The 20,252-nt window shown below is 45.9% G+C and overlaps 1 protein-coding gene across 2 annotated transcripts in view; it reads left to right on the top strand.

Annotated features, from left to right (window-relative positions):
* The window catches only part of LOC115167319 (neuroplastin), a 41,873-nt gene that overhangs the window by 2,932 nt on the left and 18,689 nt on the right, over window positions 1-20,252 (top strand). For both annotated transcript variants that reach the window (XM_029721649.1, XM_029721648.1), the window contains exons 2-5: window positions 7,890-8,237; window positions 12,120-12,294; window positions 12,964-13,058; window positions 19,424-19,557. In XM_029721649.1, coding sequence (XP_029577509.1) covers window positions 7,890-8,237; window positions 12,120-12,294; window positions 12,964-13,058; window positions 19,424-19,557 — 752 coding nt within the window. The remainder of the gene's footprint in view (window positions 1-7,889; window positions 8,238-12,119; window positions 12,295-12,963; window positions 13,059-19,423; window positions 19,558-20,252) is intronic.

The raw sequence follows: 20,252 nt of genomic DNA, 5'->3' as shown, positions 1-20,252 counted from the left end.
TCCCTCTATTGTTTGGTAAAGCCCAAGTGAAGGCATTCCAGTCTTTGCCCAGTGTTAGTGCCCACTCCCTGGGTCCCATAGCGACGCACAGGGCTCCCTCCACCATGGGCTCTGCTGAGACTCCCGGGGGTCTGTGGTAGACAGACTGGTGATGCCTTGTCACTCTGTGGTCTGTCTGAGCCTCGCTGTAACTGGTGAAAACTGATACATCACAGCTCCTTTCTTTATTAGCCTACTGATGTATTACAGTTCATTAAAGTGATGTGGGGTTTTCGACACTAGTGAGATACAGTTCTGTAGCTAGATACTGTAAAACACATTTATGAGGCTGTTATATAAATACAGTAATCATATTTTAATGGATGGTAAACTGATGCTATTTGGTCGCACAAATATGGGTATGTCCTCCAAACAAATGAATTCATATTTCACAGTCTGGATTTAGTGTGAGTGATGTAACGTGGCAGGCTTCACTATGTCACGTTTGATTTCCTCAGCAATATTTCAGATTAGGGGCAATGGCGTGTAAAGAAGTGTAATTATAAGGGCAGGGGATTTAATCACAGTACAGTATGTGTGAAGCAGTGGAGGGAGCTGAGCTGAGACCATTATACCTCTATATGCTTGGGGAGCCTGACCAACCATAGATGGCTGAGATTCAGCAACAGATATCTGGAGGACTGTAAATAGCATTGGCCCATTCTGCTGCCAGTCGCTATTTATAGAGCGGAGACACAGCACCCTGAGCACAGAGAACTGTGGCTTTAATGTCCTTTTGCGAAAGTGAGTCCATTAACTCTTAATGGATAGCAGCATCCCTGTGCACAGCTGCTTGGCTCTCTGAAGACTCACTAGATGCATGTGAAACATTTAAGCTCTTAAAGGGCCTCGTTCTTTTATGCATGAGGAATATGAAGAGGGGTTCTCTCCTGTCTCTAACCTGAAGATGCTGCTTATGGCAATGCACCATGGGTAATCTCCCCCTATTAACAATTGAACAGCCATAACAGCCGTAATCAAGTTCAGGACAGTTGTGTGTAGAATATCCCCTTTTTGAGTTGACATAGAATACAGACCACAATGTTAATTCCTTTCATGTGAGTTACCAATAGAAACATGAACCAACTCAAGCATCAACTCAATGCTGTTCTAAATGCGTCTGTTATGTTACTATAAGACAGAGAGCTACGACCTCTCATGATTTCTTCATGTAGTACAGTATTAGTAGGTTTGTGTGGCTCAAAGCCACAGACAGTTTATCGACACAGTCCCAGTTTGTATCACTAAACACATTTTATGATCAAATTCCCTGAACCAGGGCCAGGCAACATTATAAAAAGAAACCTAAAATGGCATCTCGCTTACAATTAATAAGGGATTCAATTAACGTAACTGCAAGGTACAGAGTAGCTTGGTAATTGTAAGGTAATTTGTAAGTCCATGCTGTATCACTGCCCATGTTCTGAGTAGCAAAGGACACATCTGTGAGACCGGAAAATGTGCTGTGGGACGTAAGCCAGTTCTTCCACTGAGTCACAATAGCCCACTGTGAAACATGATACATACTGCACCAATGGCAACAGCATCAGGCACCCCACAGCCTCCAACACAGTACACACCAGACATACTGTAGCTACTGATGATGATACCCAAATGGAAGAGGCTAGACGGAATTTTAAACTAAATGGAGACTTAATGTCGATATGTGGTTGTGTAGAATATTCGTTCTGGGAGATTTGTTTGTGGTTACAATATGTGTTGTCACAGTGTGTCCAGTAAAGAAAACCCCTAATTTGATAGTTGTTGTCACAAACCGTTATGGTGACATGGATGAGTGTCAGCTAGTCCTGTGGCATATGGTATCTTAACCATGCTAGCGTTGTACAGTGACAGAGGGCCCGGGTTGTCTGTCATCTTGACCTCTGAAAGGGTTAATCGGGGAGCAATGTTGGCTGGTTGAGGGGGATAAGCCCATTTCAGCCGGGGATGGGGGCGATTTAACTCTCATGAAAGCGGTGGCTCCCCTCTATGACCCGAATGGCTATCCCTGAGTAGTTACTGTAAGATGGCAGAGGTCACCCCCTCCCTCTCATCTCACCTGCTGTTGCGAACTGCCATTTATCCACAACGCCACTCTAATTCATGCAGGCATCAAAGGTTTATCGTTGATTTGTTCAAACGAATGAGGAAATCTATAGCCGCCCACCCATCGACGTGTTAAGAGCAGCTCAGAAACAAATACATCATCCTTCAACCCACAGCAGTGACTCATTTACAACTGTCAGAGCAGGAGGCTTTGTGAAACCTTGGGCAATCGGCCAAGTGTAACACCTCTTAACCAGATGCTGGGAGCCAGCTACGTTGGCTCTCCTACAAAAGTCAGATATACTAGCTAAGACAATGGAGCATCACACCGCAGTACACTGATACTACAGCTAGATCTGTAATGCCCGTGATTTCAATATCAAATTCAACATTCACTATATACTCCATTTTGAGTTTGTTTGTATTTATCCAACTAATAGATATCCTCATATCTCCCTGCCCGCACAAAAATAAATGCCCTGCACGTAGCCAGTGCAGTGGCCCTTGGGGTTATCTAGCTGCGGTCTGTCTGTGTTGTGGGACTGGGAGGCAGGTTACAGGTGGTTGACTCAAAGCCACTGCCTGCCTGCCTGGTGATGTGTGCTCTGCTTTCAGTCCTCAGGGGAGAGAGCTCCCCAACTCACTCACTAGGCCGGGCACATGTGTGATGGGCCACCACGCATACTCAGAGAGGATCTATTCACCACAGTATACTCTATATGATGCTATATGACATTATAATGAAGTGCCTCGCAGAATAAACAGAGATGAATGGATGCTTGTGATTCAGCCTGTGCTGTATATGAATCCCTCCTCATTATGGTACCATTTCATTCACATCACCTATGTAATTGTGGTCTTATCCCTTTAACGACATTACAGGCTACTCTCTGCTATGAAAACCTCCTGGTTCTCTTCACTTTCTGTTGCCCTCCAAAAGAGTGGAAGATGTGAGGCCGGTCCAGTTCTTTGATCTCAGCGGATGCTTTAGTTCGGAGGCAGCCTGAGCAGAGACGGTGGGCGTCCAGGCTGGGCTTTACCCTCTGTGATGATGGGGGATGATCATGGGGGGTGGGCCCAGATGTTTCAGGAGAAAGACACAAACACTAATTACTCTGCATGTATCTGGGCTTCAGGCAAGATGGCACAAGGTCTGTGTAGGCTGTGGTCTGTGTAGGCTGTGGTCTGTGTAGGCTGTGGTCTGTGTAGGCTGTGGTCTGTGTAGGCTGTGGTCTGTGTAGGCTGTGGTCTGTGTAGGCTCTAGTCTGTGTAGGCTCTAGTCTGTGTAGGCTGTGGTCTGTGTAGGCTGTGGTCTGTGTAGGCTGTGGTCTGTGTAGGCTGTGGTATGTGTAGGCTGTGGTCTGTGTAGGCTGTGGTCTGTGTAGGCTCTAGTCTGTGTAGGCTCTGGTCTGTGTAGGCTGTGGTCTGTGTAGGCTGTGGTCTGTGGTCTGTGTAGGCTGTGGTCTGTGTAGGCTGTGGTCTGTGTAGGCTGTGGTCTGTGTAGGCTCTGGTCTGTGTAAATCAGGCCGGGCTAGTCTGGATCATGTCCACAGCCAAATCATTTACCCTTTTCCTGTTGCCTTATTATTTACAGCTGCCTGTCACTCACTTCTAATTGTTGCTGCCAGGGTATGGTATGGTAGGATCCTCACCTATGTATTGTTCAGTCTCTGGAACACCTTGCTCCAGGTTGACCAGACTAAAGAGTGTTTGGCTTCAGTTGTGTACAGAACATACTGTCTCTAGCTGTGGAAACACAGTGGCTGCATAGCTAGAAGTGTTTGACCTAAAATGGAAAATGATAGCCTATAGTATAAACGCAGTTTCTTGGTTACAAACTGATACAGAACAGTGCATTATTTGCCCAACCAAAACACTAAGTATCTAGGTTATATTGCAATAATGAAATGTTAGGCACAGCTCATTTTAACGCAGTACTGACAGCTATGCGTAAGCAACCTCCCCCCACTAGTAACCTCCCCCACTAGGTGCCTAGTAACCTCCCCCCACTAGGTGCCTAGTAACCTCCCCCCACTAGGCAGCTAGTAATCTCCCCCCACGAGGCAGCTAGTAATCTCCCCCCACTAGGCAGCTAGTAAACTCCCCCCACTAGTAACCTCCCCCCACTAGGCAGCTAGTAAACTCCCCCCACTAGTAACCTCCCCCCACTAGGCAGCTTGTAATCTCACCCACTAGTAACCTCCCCCCACTAGGCAGCTTGTAATCTCACCCACTAGTAACCTCCCCCCACTAGGCAGCTAGTAATCTCCCCCCACTAGGCAGCTAGTAATCTCCCCCCACTAGGCAGCTAGTAATCTCCCCCACTAGGCAGCTAGTAACCTCCCCCCACTAGGCAGCTAGTAACCTCCCCCCACTAGGCAGCTAGTAATCTCCCCCCCACTAGGCAGCTAGTAATCTCCCCCCCACTAGGCAGCTAGTAATCTCCCCCCCACTAGGCAGCTAGTAATCTCCCCCCCACTAGTAACCTCCCCCCCACTAGGCAGCTAGTAATCTCCCCCCACTAGGCAGCTAGTAATCTCCCCCCCACTAGTAACCTCCCCCCACTAGGCAGCTAGTAATCTCCCCCCACTAGGCAGCTAGTAATCTCCCCCCACTAGGCAGCTAGTAATCTCCCCCCACTAGGCAGCTAGTAACCTCCCCCCAATAGGCAGCTAGTAATCTCCCCCCACTAGGCAGCTAGTAATCTCCCCCCACTAGGCAGCTAGTAACCTCCCCCCCACTAGGCAGCTAGTAATCTCCCCCCACTAGGCAGCTAGTAACCTCTCCCCACTAGGCAGCTAGTAATCTCCCCCCACTAGGCAGCTCGTAATCTCCCCCCACTAGGCAGCTAGTTATCTCCCCCCACTAGTAACCTCCCCCCACTAGGCAGCTAGTAACCTCCCCCCACTAGTAACCTCCCCCCACTAGGCAGCTAGTAACCTCCCCCCACTAGGCAGCTAGTAATCTCCCCCCACTAGGCAGCTAGTAATCTCCCCCCACTAGGCAGCTAGTAACCTCCCCCCCACTAGGCAGCTAGTAATCTCCCCCCACTAGGCAGCTAGTAATCTCCCCCCACTAGGCAGCTAGTATCCTCCCCCCACTAGGCAGCTAGTAACCTCCCCCCACTAGGCAGCTAGTAACCTCCCCCCACTAGGCAGCTAGTAACCTCCCCCCACTAGGCAGCTAGTAACCTCCCCCCACTAGGCAGCTAGTAATCTCCCCCCACTAGGCAGCTAGTAACCTCCCCCCACTAGGCAGCTAGTAACCTCCCCCCACTAGGCAGCTAGTAACCTCCCCCCACTAGGCAGCTAGTAATCTCCCCCCACTAGGCAGCTAGTAACCTCCCCCCACTAGGCAGCTTATCTGCTCATGTGCTGATGATACAGTACATTACTGTTGAGCAGGTTGGGCTGTTCTGGAAGGGCCTGTAATCTGTTGTAGTAAGACACACGACTATAGCGCAACAGAGAGACTGCCTGCTCTGCTATCTCTTCCTGTCTCTCTCGTCTTCAGCATAGTCAGAGTTAGGGTTAGAATGTGGCAGCCTTTTCTGTGATTCATCCGAGGACACATGGCGTAGAACAGGCAGTCAACGGAGGCCTTGCAACAGGAACGCTAAGGCACAGCCCAGGTGATGAGTGCATTGGGTCTGTGCTAGAATGGCCTTGCAACAGGAACCCTAAGGCACAGCCCAGGTGATGAGTGCATTAGGTCTGTGCTAGAATGGCCTTGCAACAGGAACCCTAAGGCACAGCCCAGGTGATGAGTGCATTAGGTCTGTGCTAGAATGGCCTTGCAACAGGAACCCTAAGGCACAGCCCAGGTGATGAGTGCATTAGGTCTGTGCTAGAATGGCCTTGCAACAGGAACGCTAAGGCACAGCCCAGGTGATGAGTGCATTGGGTCTGTGCTAGAATGGCCTTGCAACAGGAACCCTAAGGCACAGCCCAGGTGATGAGTGCATTGGGTCTGTGCTAGAATGGCCTTGCAACAGGAACCCTAAGTCACAGCCCAGGTGATGAGTGCATTAGGTCTGTGCTAGAATGGCCTTGCTACAGGAACCCTAAGGCACAGCCCAGGTGATGAGTGCATTAGGTCTGTGCTAGAATGGCCTTGCAACAGGAACGCTAAGTCACAGCCCAGGTGATGAGTGCATTGGGTCTGTGCTAGAATGGCCTTGCAACAGGAACCCTAAGGCACAGCCCAGGTGATGAGTGCATTGGGTCTGTGCTAGAATGGCCTTGCAACAGGAACCCTAAGGCACAGCCCAGGTGATGAGTGCATTAGGTCTGTGCTAGAATGGCCTTGCAACAGGAACCCTAAGGCACAGCCCAGGTGATGAGTGCATTAGGTCTGTGCTAGAATGGCCTTGCAACAGGAACCCTAAGGCACAGCCCAGGTGATGAGTGCATTGGGTCTGTGCTAGAATGGCCTTGCAACAGGAACCCTAAGGCACAGCCCAGGTGATGAGTGCATTGGGTCTGTGCTAGAATGCTGGCATATGGTTGTAGGGGCTGACCTCTGCTGTGTAGCGGTAGTATGATTCATGTAATGAGAATGGCGTGCGCACACACACACACACACACACACACAGTGACGATGATTCTGTGACATTTAAGTCCAGCTGATAGTGAATCACAGGATGGATGACCTCATTTCTAAAGTTGCCAACGCCATCATACACGCACAATCAGATTGAAAACAAACAGAATGTATGTCTTGCTGTAGAAGAATAAATTACTACTGTACTAGTCATCAAAGCACATGCAATGTCTGCTGTTTCGGCTTCACTGCATTTCAATACCTTTATGATTCCTGACTGAATCAGTTATGTTCCGAACCAGATTGGCTGTTAGAGCAGTTTCCTATTTCAGCTCTCATTTGACCAGAATAAAGCATGGCCTGTACATAAGGTCCTCGTCATGGTTCATAGGGCTTGATGGAAATTATACTCAGCCAGTGTTACAAGTAGTCACATGACTTTCCCATCGGCTCAAGCACTGCCCTTTGACATAAATGTCACATCACACAACATGAGTTTCCTTAATGTGGCAAACGAACGAAACTCTTCTGTAAACAAAGAGCTTTATAGTCAGTTGTCATTTCAATCTAACATCAAAGAGATACAAGAAAGCAAAGGATTCCTATTATGCAATATCTGTTCAGAAACTCACAGGGGTATTTCTGTGTTTCAGTGACTGTCAGATATAACATTGAATCTATTTATGTGGTTTTATGGGGCAGGAATGTAATCTCTGCATGCCATGTAAAGGTTGACAGATAGGAGGAAAATATAACTTGATGAGATGGAGAAACATGTTTTGACTAAGTTGTCCATATGTGAAACATGATTTACTTGTGGTTCTACTGCATGTCAGTTTGCTACCTATGTTGTTCCACGTTAGTAGTGTCAAATCTTTATACATTTCACAATGGTGTGAGTAGGCAACATATTTTGCACAGTAAATCCATTTTATTTGTTTGTTTACACAGAAAATATACAACCCACTTTAAGCGTTGTAGCTTGCTTTTTTTCTTGATTTGCCTTTAATCATCCTCTTCTTTTGTTTCCAACTGATCCCTGTTTGATTTGCTCCTACCTCCATCCCCTGGTCTCTCCATCCCCTGGTCTCTCCATCCCCTGGTCTCTCCATCCCCTGGTCTCTCCATCCCCTGGTCTCTCCATCCCCTGGTCTCTCCATCCCCTGGTCTCTCCATCCCCTGGTCTCTCCATCCCCTCCCACTTCCACTCTAACCCCTCTTCCACCCCCTCCCCTCCTCCCCAATACACTTTTCCTCTCCAGCTGGGTTTGTGAAGTCGCCAATGTCTGAGACTAAGCTCACGCTGGACACCTTTGAGCTGTACTGCGACGTGATCGGTAACCCCACCCCGGAGATCCAGTGGTGGTACGCCGAGATCAACCGCGCCGACTCCTTCAAGCAGCTGTGGGACGGCGCCCGCAAGCGCCGCGTGTCCATCAACACGGCCTACGGCAACAACGGGGTGAGCGTGCTGGGCATCACGCGCCTCACGCTGGAGGACTCTGGGACCTACGAGTGCCGGGCCAGCAACAACCCACGGCGCAACGACCTGCGCCAAAACCCTGCCATCACCTGGATCCGAGCCCAGGCCACCATTTCGGTGCTGCAGAGTGAGTGGTCTATGTCCTGTAGTACCTAGCTGGTGAACAAACTAACAATCCCCTGCCTGTCCCACCACCACACTCCGTTAAAAAACTGAGTTCACACCTCCACCACAGCTGTCCCTGGCAAAGACAGATAAAACAAAACACCAACCACCACCTTATATGTTCATTTCAAAGACTTGTCTTTGTTTTATTTTTCTGTATAAGAAATGGGAAGGCACTGTGTTTTATGTCCTCCTAAAGTACTGCCCTTTGTGCTTTTGTTATATTATGTTGATAGCTCCTCTGTGTTCCCTCCTCCCCCTGCAGAATTTGAGGATTCTCAGAATTCCGTAGATTTCCTGCCTCTCCCAAAACCCTGAGCGTCTTGTTGTAGATCACCACAAACGCAGAAACCTCCCCTATATCTGTCCACCTACCCCCTCTTTCCTCCCACACCAACCTCTCCTTCCCCACATACAGCCCATCCTGGCCGTTCTGGCCCTCTCCTCTGTCTCATGTGTCCTTCGACAGTTGTTCCGTTTCTTTCCTTATACTAAAAAAAAATCTACATTTCATCCATTTATTTCTGGATTTCTTTTGTGATTTGTGTTTTTCTCTTGCGTTGAGTGGGTTGTTTTATTCACTTCAAAGCCCGGTGTAATTCTGCCCTGTCTGCACCATGTACTCAAGGCATCATGTACTCTGCCCTGTCTGCACCATGTACTCAAGGCATCATGTACTCTGCCCTGTCTGCACCATGTATTCTAGGCATCGCTGCGCTTTGAAGTTGTGCCGCTTATTTTAGTGGGGAAGGGGTAGATGGGACGTAAGAAGACAGGAGGGAGTTGTCCGGGTGTAAAGCGTGCCCTTGTTTTAAACTCATGACTCACCCTAATCCAATAAAGGACAGAACCCAGTGTGGATCTTAAATGTATTTTTTTCCTTTCTAGATTTGAGAGAGCTGGTTTCATTGCTGCAGCAGACAGTCTCTCTCTGGAGTCGCCTGTGTACTGTATGACCTTGTACCTTAGCCATTATTAAGTGTTTGAGCATGAATCAGTAATGACATTATATCCTCTCCCCTCTCTGCTGTATTGCATACAAACATTCAAACACACTGAATGTCAACTGGACCCTTTAAATGTGTGCACGCTCCATTGAGTGCCCAGCCCATTGGAGCACAGAGAGATATGGAATGTTGTTAGTCACAGCCATGCAGCCAGAAACTCTCAGAGGTTTACTACAGGAGTCAGCTCCTTCATCTCCTGAGCATTACCTACTGATCTGTCTGTCGTACACAGTGTTTACCGTGCTGTTGGACTACTGTCTGACTGCATGTGCACACTCTCCTAATCTCACACCCATTACACTTCACTCCACCAGCCGGCTTGAGACGTGTACAGTCGGCCTACAGTAGATATCTTAGTTTACTGGTGGTAGAAATGTGTCCGTCATCAAGCTAACATGAAATTGGTCAATTCAATGTTTTCTTATTCAAAAGACACATTCATTCCTAAAAAAGAGCAGATACTCGTTCCTAAAAAAATCTGTACATGTTCTAATAATTGAGTCAGACCTTTTGTCATCCAATATATTCTGTCATTACTGACTGTCAACGTTGTTGTTATAGACATGTAATAATATGTGTATATAACATGTATACAACAGGCTCCTAAACCAAAGGAGACGATAATGTATAGTTATGCGGGAATGTGTTGAAATATGTGCTTGTCTTGTTTTAACCCTTTCATTTGTGATTGTGCGTAGATCTGGAGATCCATTCCAAAGTCAAGGCCGTTTTTTCTTTTATGAACTTAATATTCTTACTACAATTGTAATAAACTCCTTAGCTTAGGTAACAATTTAATCAACAGTGTACTTAATTGCACTAAATGAACGCATCTATACAGGCCTCAGTGTGATTTGGTTTAGATCCTTTCCCAACCTGTGTAGTGTTCTTGCTGATAGCTGCTCTGTTTAATGCAGGGGGGGGGGTTTGGCTCAACATACCAATCAAGTGGGCAAACATCCTCCCTCTGTCAGCAAGAAATAGCCATTACTGGCACCATCCTCTAGGACTGTTGCAGGTCATAATGGAATAAAAATGTACTACACTGTTATGAGTGGGTAACAGTATCAATGTAATGATGCTTTTACAATCCTAGACACAGAGGTGGCCACGTGGGTCAGCGCCTGTGTGCTGTGCATGACATCACAGATTCATTCTCCTTTTGAGCAGGTGTCCTACAAATGACCTTATTTTGAGCTGAGGAAACCTCCCATGGGAAACACTGTGCCTTTAATGCATAATTGCAAATTTCTTGAATGAACTATTTCTGTGTAGTCTGTGTATATTCCCAGGATGCCACACTATGTGGGCTGAGAGGCCTGTGTAGGGGTTCTGAAGCAGAGAGAGAGAAGGGGAGACAGAGAGAGAGAGCAATAGAGGGAGAGAGGGAGAGAGAGAGAGGGAGGGGGAGAGAGCAATAGAGGGGAGAAAGAGAGTGAGAGAGAGGGGGGAAAAGAAAGCTATTGGGTATACAGAACTGCAGGAGTAGGTGCCATGAATGCTAATATAAGTCACTAGCCAGGACCCAGAGACTTTCCCCTCCCATCCTCTACTAGGAGGTTTGTAGTAGCAGCCAATAGTAAGATTATTATGCTCCTCTCCCTGGGGTTGTGTGGTTGCCATGGCTGGCCGCCGCGGGGGAGGAAGGGAGGGAGTGAGAGGAGCTTCCTCACTACCCAAGGCTGCCTGCCTGCCTGCGCTCTCTGATGACACATCCTGCTTGAGCCTCCCTCTATGTCCTTGAGAAATGGACCCTAGGGTTTCTCTGTTAACAAATACACTAAATGAGTATACTAGTAAAGAGCCGGTGGTTGTTATAGTGTAGCGCAGCAGTAGTGAAGCTGATGTTCATCTCATTTTTGTCTGCCACGATTATACAGTATACTTTGTCCTCTTCTGTTTGGCTATTGGTTCTACTTCCACCCAATAGGTTTGCTAAAGATTATACCTTATTCACTTCCTGGTTTTGGTTTGAATGACATGACAGCAGTTATTTGGAAGATAGTCATTGGACTGAAAACATGTATGTTGTTCAAATTTCCCTTATACATTCAACCTCATATTTGTATAATCTCATGATAATTTCAAGGTTACATCACTCTTTTCGTATCCAAGTGCCTTCCTGAATCAATTTAGACTGTTTAAAAGATATAGTACACCAAACCTTGTTGCAGTCAATATCAAATTGAGTTTTACTGTATGAATTAGGCATAATGATAATACAGTTAGGTTCAGGAAGTTATCAAGTGCCAGTGGTTCCAAACCAAAGATGCTTTGGTGCTGGTCATCACCTTAAAGATCATTACTTCCATGACTCCAGGTAGCCTAGCGGGTAAGCGTGTTGGGCCAGTAACCGAAAGGTTGCTGGTTAAAATCCCTAAAACGACTAGTTTAAAAATCTGCCGATATGCCCTATTTGCACCTGTAAGTTGCTCTGGATAAGAGAGTCTGCTAAAATGTAAATGTAGTGTCAATGTGATTATCATCTCAAAATGGGAGCGGGAACAACATAGCTACTGTAGGTCTGTAAGGAGACTAATCATCATTTGACTTTTGCAAACTTCGTTTTGTGAGAATAGTTTAAGTTAGTTTTTTTAAGTCCATCTATTGTACGGTAACAATTGAACCAAAGACAGATACAGGGTTTAGTGTTGCATGTATTTTCCTGCCACTCCATGTTGTGTTTATCTTTATGTATGTGTGTTTTTGTTGTCTTATGTTCCGGCCCCAACTCCCACGCACGTCCCCCACTCAGTCTGTCAGTACAGTTACAGTTCTGCTATAGTGTTGAGCCCCAGTTCAATGATAAGGGGTTGCTGTCTCTCTGTGTGTTTCAGAGCCCAAGATCAATGCGTCAGATCAGATCATCCTGCCCTCGGAGACCAAAGGGCCCCCTGTCACCCTGCAGTGTAACCTGACCAACGCCCACGAAGGCCAACAAGAGAGCTTCTGGATGAAGAACGGAGTGGAGATCGCAGACACACGGAACGAGCAGAAGAACACAGAGTACATGTGAGTCCTTACTTATTCTGTAGTTCTCTTACTAGAGCATTCAACAAAGCCTTTCTAATTGTCACACAGACTATCAACACTAAGACCAATCACCCTGAGATGGAAATAAGAGCCATGTTGCCAAGTCCTTTAGTGAAAACAGTTGTTGGGCAGCCCCATCCCTCGCAGGGCATAGCCATCAGAGCAGCCCCTGAGCTTAGATCAGAGCAACCAGCCCCTGAACTGCACAACACCCCCATAGACGTCTCCCACTCTCCCCAGCCAGGCGCGGACTGCTACATGAGGAGACCGCTGGGCAGCTCCTTTTCTGTCACATTACATCTCAGTACTCTACTAAAGGCTGACCCCAGAACAGACAACCCTGTGCTAACCTCCCCTCTCTCCTGGCTGCCTAAAACACCGCACAGTGCTAACAATGAACGCTAAGGAATTCCACACAACATGAACGCTAAGGAATTCCACACAACATGAACGCTAAGGAATTCCACACAACATGAACGCTAAGGACTTCCACACAACATACATCAATGTATCATTGGGTGATGCATCATGGAGTGATGTACAATGATAGACAACAACATTAGAGAACATTTGTATTGTCTTAGCATACATGTTATTTTTGACTGAGATAAAGTTATGAAGTAACTGATATTTTGTGGTTTGTTGCAGAATCAAGAAACCAAGGTCAGACGACGCAGGGGAGTACATGTGTGTTTACACGTTTGAGACGGCTCCCAACGCCAACGCCACTATTGAGGTAAAAGGTAAGACTCCAACCACCAGATCTCACTCACTGTATAAACAAATGACAGATACACTGTTGATTTGTATAATTAACCTCCTCTTTAACCTGTTAGGGCTAGGGGGCAGTATTTACATGGCCAGATAAAAAACGTACCCGATTTAATCTGGTTACTACTCCTGCCCAGTAACTAGAATATGCATATAATTACTGGCTTTGGATAGAAAACACCCTAAAGTTTCTAAAACTGTTTGAATGGTGTCTGTGAGTATAACAGAACTCATATGGCAGGCAAAAACCTGAGAAGATTCCATGCAGGAAGTGGCCTGTCTGACAAGTTGTTGTTCTTCTTGCCTCTGTTAATTGAAGACTGAGGATCTTTGCTGTAACGTGACACTTCCTACGGCTCCCATAGGCTCTCAGAGCCCGGGAAAAAGCTGAACGATATCGAGGCAGCCCCAGGCTGAAACACATTATCGCTTTTGACAAGTGGCCGATCAGAGGACAATGGGCTTAGGCGCGTGCCCGAGTCGACCCCATGCTTTATTTTCTTTCATCTGTTTACCTAATTGCAGATTCCCGGTCAGAATATTATCGCTTTTTTACGAGAAAAATGGCATAAAAATTGATTTTGAACAGCGGTTGACATGCTTTGAAGTACAGTAATGGAATATTTAGAATTTTTTTTGTCACGAAATGCGCCGTGCTCGTAACCCTTATTTACCATTCGGATAGTGTCTTGAAAGCACGAACAAAACGCCGCTGTTTGAACATAACTATGGATTATTTGGGACCAAACCAACATTTGTTAATGAAGTAGAAGTCCTGGGAGTGCATTCTGACGAAGAACACCAAAGGTAATCAAACTTTTCTAATAGTAAATCGGAGTTTGGTGAAGGCTAAACTTGCTGGGTGTCTAAATAGCTAGCCCTGTGATGCCAGGCTATCTACTTAGAATATTGCAAAATGTGCTTTCACCAAAAAGCTATTTTAAAATCGGACATAGAGTGCATAGAGGAGTTCTGTATCTATTATTCTTAAAATAATTGTTATGCTTTTTGTGAACGTTTATCGTGAGTAATTCGCCGGAGGTTTGCGGGGGGTATTCTAATTCTGAACGTCACATGCTTATGTAAAAAGCTGTTTTTTGATATAAATATGAACTTGATTGAACAAAACATGCATGTATTGTATAACATTATGTCCTAGGTGTGTCATCTGATGAAGATCATCAAAGGTTAGTGCTGCATTTAGCTGTCTTCTGGGTTTTTGTGACATTATATGCTAGCTTGAAAAATGGGTGTCTGATTATTTCTGGCTGGGTACTCTGCTGACATAATCTAATGTTTTGCTTTCGTTGTAAAGCCTTTTTGAAATCGGACAGTGTGGTTAGATTAACGAGAGTCTTGTCTTTAAAATGCTGTAAAATAGTCATATGTTTGAGAAATTGAAGTAATAGCATTTCTAAGGTATTTGAATAACGCGCCACAGGATTCCACTGGCTGTTACGTAGGTTGGACGATTTGGTGCCACCTACCCTAGAGAGGTTAATCAATACTGTCACTTAACCCTCTGCCATAACTAAGAGAGAGATAAAGTTCTCCTATGAGGGATCTGATGGATAACACAATCTAGAGCTACTTCCTGTGAACAGATCCCCTTCCATTGACAGACGTTGAGATGTTGGTCTGGTAATGTGTTGTGTTGTGGTGTTGACAGGCTGGCCTCTGGAGGCTGCTGTCACTCACTAAGAGGACAGGGCAGGACAGGCCAGGCCAGCTGAAGGGAGGGACAGAGTCCTGTCTTCTCTGCTCTTTCTGTACACTCGATTCACACAGACACGCCTTCCTTCAGGCTAGTGTCTTCTCTGTACATACTGGTCTAACAGTGACTTACTTGATTTATTTTTATTAGCCAGATTCTTATTAAGATGATCAGTCATTTTGCACCAGTTACAACATATAATTGGCACAGGACAAAGGGTATCGTATTTGTGTCGTATTTGTTCTATTTTTAAGGGTAACCATGATGATAATTAGTGATAATGTGTCAAATAATGTGTCTTATTCTGTACTGTAGATGTTGGATAACATTGTTTCACATTTGAAAGCACATATTCAACTGTTAGGATCATTCATTGACGTGAAAGACACGTATAGAAAAACGGACACCCTAGCGAGATAAACTCAGCAAAAAAAGAAACGTCCTCTCACTGTCAACAGCGTTTATTTTCAGCAAACTTAAGATGTGTAAATATTTGTATGAACATAACAACATTCAACAACTGAGACATAAACTGAACAAGTTTCACAGACATGGGACTAACAGAAATTGAAAAATGTGTCCCTGAATAAAGGGGGGGGGGGGGTCAAAATCAAAAGTAACAGTCAGTATCTGGTGTGGCCACCAGCTGCATTAAGTACTGCAGTGCATCTCCTCCTCATGGACTGCACCAGATTTGCCAGTTCTTGCTGTGAGATGTTACCCCACTCTTCCACGAAGGCACCTGCAAGTTCCCGGACATTTCTGGGGGGAATGGCCCTAGCCCTCACCCTCCGATCCAACAGGTCCCAGACGTGCTCAATGGGATTGAGATCCGGGCTCTTCGCTGGCCATGGCAGAACACCCACATTCCTGTCTTGCAGGAAATCACGCACAGAACGAGCAGTATGGCTGGTGGCATTATCATGCTGGAGGGTCATGTCAGGATGAGCCTGCAGGAAGGGTACCACATGAGGGAGGAGGATGTCTTCCCTGTAACGCACAGCATTGAGATTGCCTGCAATGACAACAAGTTCAGTCCTATGATGCTGTGACACACCGCCCCAGACCATGACGGACCCTCCACTCCAAATCGATCCTGCTCCAGAGTACAGGCCTCGGTTTAACGCTCATTCCTTTGACGATAAACGCAAATCCGACCATCACCCCTGGTGAGACAAAACCGCGACTCGTCAGTGAAGAGCACTTTTTGCCAGTCCTGTCTGGTCCAGCCATGGTGGGGTTGTGCCCATAGGCGACGTTGTTTCCTGTGATGTCTGGTGAGGACCTGTCTTACAACAGGCCTACAAGCCCTCAGTCCAGCCTCTCTCAGCCTATTGCTGACAGTCTGAGCACTGATGGAGGGATTGTGCGTTCCTGGTGTAACTCGGGCAGTTGTTGTTGCCATCCTGTACCTGTCCCGCAGGTGTGATGTTCGGATGTACCGATCCTTTGCAGGTGTTGTTACACGTGGTCTGCCACTGCGTGGACGATCAGCTGTCCGTCCTGTCTCCCTGTAGCGCTGTCTTAGGCGTCTCACAGTACAAACATTGCAATTTATTTCTCTGGCCACATCTGCAGTCCTCATGCCTCCTTGCAGCATGCCTAAGGCACGTTCACACAGATGAGCAGGGACCCTGGGCATCTTTCTTTTGGTGTTTTTCAGAGTCATTAGAAAGGCCTCTTTAGTGTCCTAAGTTTTCATAACTGTGACCATAATTGCCTACCTTCTGTAAGCTGTTAGTGTCTTAATGACCGTTCCACAGGTGCATGTTCATTAATTGTTTATGGTTCATTGAACAAGCATGGGAAACAGTGTTTAAACCCTTTACAATGAAGATCTGTGAAGTTATTTTGATTTTTACGAATTATCTTTGAAAGACAGGGTCCTGAAAAAGGGACGTTTCTTTTTTTGCAGAGTTTGGAAGTTGACAGCTCACCCTTGAAGTGGAATAAGGGATTTTCCTCTGGGTGAGAAAGGACTTGCAAAACCCTGTTCTAGAGAAGCTTGCCTACACGTACAGTGTTTAAGCCAATTTGCTGTGACATTGTGATGGTTGTGCATACTGAGCTTGCCATTGACTGTTATGCCTGCTGTGGCTGTATTAAGCACTAGCTTCCTGCGAGGTTGGTTGGTTGCGTAACGCGGGTGATGACCGTGTATGCTCTGTAGCTCTGCTGCTTCCTCCAGCCTGAGAGATGACAGGCCTCATCTCCAATCAAACCTCAGCGTCCTGACCCTAGGGCCGTGTGAAGGGAGGGAGGCAGGCAGGGAGGCTTGCTGCCCCAGGCTGTTAGAGCCTGTATAACACACCGTTTCCTGGATATACAAACACCATGGCAGCACTGCCTTTCAACATTATTGTTTACTGTCTGGAAGTATTGACTGAATTGTTGACAGATGCTGTTAGTCGTATTTGGGATGCTGATGTTTTGGTTTGGAGGAAGCATGGACATGACAATTGTTTTTGAGATAGATTTAGATACTTTTGCAGGCTTTCCTGTTAATTGTTACAGTTAAGGACCAATTGAGGAATAGACTCAATAAAAGCTACAGAGAATGATCATTCTAAGCAGAAATACATGATAGTTCTGACCAATTGCATCCAATTAGTCTTGCCCTGCCTTATACAAAGGCACTGAGTCCCATAACATTAAACCCATACTCGGTCGTACTACCAGGTCCCATACATTAAGCATGGTAGAGGGGCCGAGCCTGTGTGCGCTATGCTCCTGGCAGCTGAGCTCCCCCAGCTCCCTCTGGCTGCAGTGTCCTTGGCGCTCCCATCTCTCCAGCTCTCAGCTCAGAGCAAGGCAACAGATGGAGGCTTGTGTGATGGTGGTGTGGGATTAAGGTTCAGAATCCGCTCCCAGCCATTTGTAATGGCAGGACTTTGTTATCCACGATGATACAATAAGCTGCTGTCCTGAGCGTGCATATTTTGCACATCCCAATTATCTTTTGTATTTTTATATATTCTATTTTTTGGTTTGCTATCCATGCATTTTTTAACGAGATAATGCCACACGGCCTGCTGATTGTATCAAATCAATGATGAATTTTGCAGATCTAGATTTTTTTGCAAATTCCTATTTTTTTATTAACCGCATGGTACAGGCCCACAGGATAATATATCATATAATTCTTTATACCATGGCATTGTTGAATACTTGTTTCTGATTGGCTTGAAGGGCATTCTAGAACATGCATTATTTCTCTATAAAGTACAGTATATCAGCAGGGTAGAATTCAATGGCTATAGTTCTTACATGTTCTATGTTTGAGCTGCTTTTGAAAGCAAAAGTCGAATTGAAAACATTATTGGCATTGTTTAATTCGATTTTCATAATAGCAAGCTAGGACTGATGGTTTGGTTAGTAAACTTGCTAGCTGTTTCAGTTGATGTTGAACACATTTCTTCCTGCAAATTAACACATTTCTAGCGGTAAATGTGTTAAATTATAACCAAGGGATAATCAACTCGGGGCTCTATGCGTCATCTGGAAAATAATGCAACTTCATGGAAGGTTAGTTCCACTCCACACGATCATCAAATTTGATCTCAAATTCTCTTTAAATTCAGTGGAGATGGGAGGTATAAAAACAGTAAATAGAAATCGGACCTAATCGCCACTTCCAGATAGACCACCAGAAGTTGCCTCTTTTCGATATATTTTTGACAGACAGGCAGACAGACACATCCACACAGCAGCACTGTAGCTCAGTAATCACACAAGCTGCTGGGGGTGTGAAATGGAAGATTTATGCCTGTTTTGGCGACACTCAGAGGGCAGTCAGTCTCCATGCTGTCAGTCAGTAACAGTGGAAGTGAGCTGGGGATAACGAAGACGGGGATAAATGTGGCCCCTCCCCCACTAGCTAGAGAGCACGTGTGCACCATAGTTACAGTAGGAAGGATGATGTCACTTTGAGCTCAAGCCACTGCTGCTCAATCATCCTCCACGACAACTGGCGGCCACCGTGTGCTGCAGAAAACGCTGCAGCACCAGACCAGCTTCTCCCCTGATCCTGCTTAATTGCATGGAAGGAATTACCGTAATTTTAAGGATTAGCAAAAGGCTGTGGCAGTTGTCTCCCAGCTCCAGAGCTGAGTTAAACAGAGGATTCTGTCTGAAAACCCAGGGTGTCGCTGGGTTGGAGAATTTCACCTTTGAGAAAGTCTCTCAGTCATTAGTTGACTGGCGTCTATGAACTGAAACTCTGCAAGATATGTAGGCCTACACCTTCAAAAGGCAGACTTGGAAGTAAGCCACAGCAAACCATGAGCTCTACCTTTTAAAGAAACTTGGCAATTGAATAAAACAGCTAAATGTGTCCCTGCCTCGATCACAGTAGCGATAAAGTCCATCTCCAGGGAAGTCAGTGCCTCACAGCTAAATCACGTAACAATTCCCAAAATCCTTTCTTAATTTACCATCACTTTCATGTACATCCTAATGTTAGTTACCATAATCAAAATGGGACCCGACAGACTTAAATATATTCTGACGTCTTGTTATTTAGAGAAGCCGATGAGGAACACCTTTGACACAAACATGGAACGTCTTGCATAAAATGTCGAATTTTATTCAAATGCATTTCACTCCCTTTTCCCCTTGTTTTAGCGGCACCTGAGATCACGGGCCACAAGCGCAGTGACAATAAGAACGAGGGGCAGAGTGCTCTGTTGTACTGTAAGTCTGTGGGCTACCCCTTTCCCATCTGGACATGGCGTAAACTGGATGGCTCAAACTACATGGTACGTGTCCTCTTCCTTGGCTCTATATAATGCTAGATCAGGGGTTCCCAAACTTTCTTAGCCCACGACCCCATTTTGACCCCAAAGCCAATGTTTACTTTTTTATTTGGAGCAATGGCAGTCAATTGAAAAACATTCTAACAGTAGTTCTGATTGTCTTCTCAACTCACCATCACATACTTTTAATGCGGGGCTATGACAATCAATTGCAAATGATTCTGACAATGTATCTTATCTCACCACCACTAATGAGATGGGTGTGCTTGATGAATGTCATGTCGGCGCTTCTCAAAGTCAGGGGGCGTGGTCGAGTGCGCACCTCATCTCTGCTGTCACAACCAACCTGGATCAATATTTGGTTATAATGCAGATGAGAGCACTGATGGTGCTTTCAAATCAACTGGGAACTCTGAAAAATACGAGGTCAAATCATGACGTCAGTGATGTTCAGGTCGGAAAGTCGGAGCTCAAGAAAGAGGTCTGTGTTCCCGAGTTTGAATTCCCAGTTGAATGACCGTTCAAAATGATTTTTCCCAGTCGGAGCTCATTTTTTTCAGAGTTCACAGTTTTCTTGAAAGCACTGAAGTCGGAAGTCAGAGATTTCCAAGTTCCCAGTTGTTTTGAACGCGGCATTAATGCTCAGAGGGAGAAGGCAGGGTATTATTCCCTTTGAGTCGGAAACCAAAACTCCTCAG

The sequence above is a fragment of the Salmo trutta genome, chromosome 29 (genome assembly GCF_901001165.1).
Source record: "Salmo trutta chromosome 29, fSalTru1.1, whole genome shotgun sequence".
Taxonomy (NCBI): Eukaryota; Metazoa; Chordata; class Actinopteri; order Salmoniformes; family Salmonidae; genus Salmo; species Salmo trutta.
Note: the sequence above shows the minus strand (reverse complement) of the source record. Positions and strands in the feature narration are given on the sequence as shown.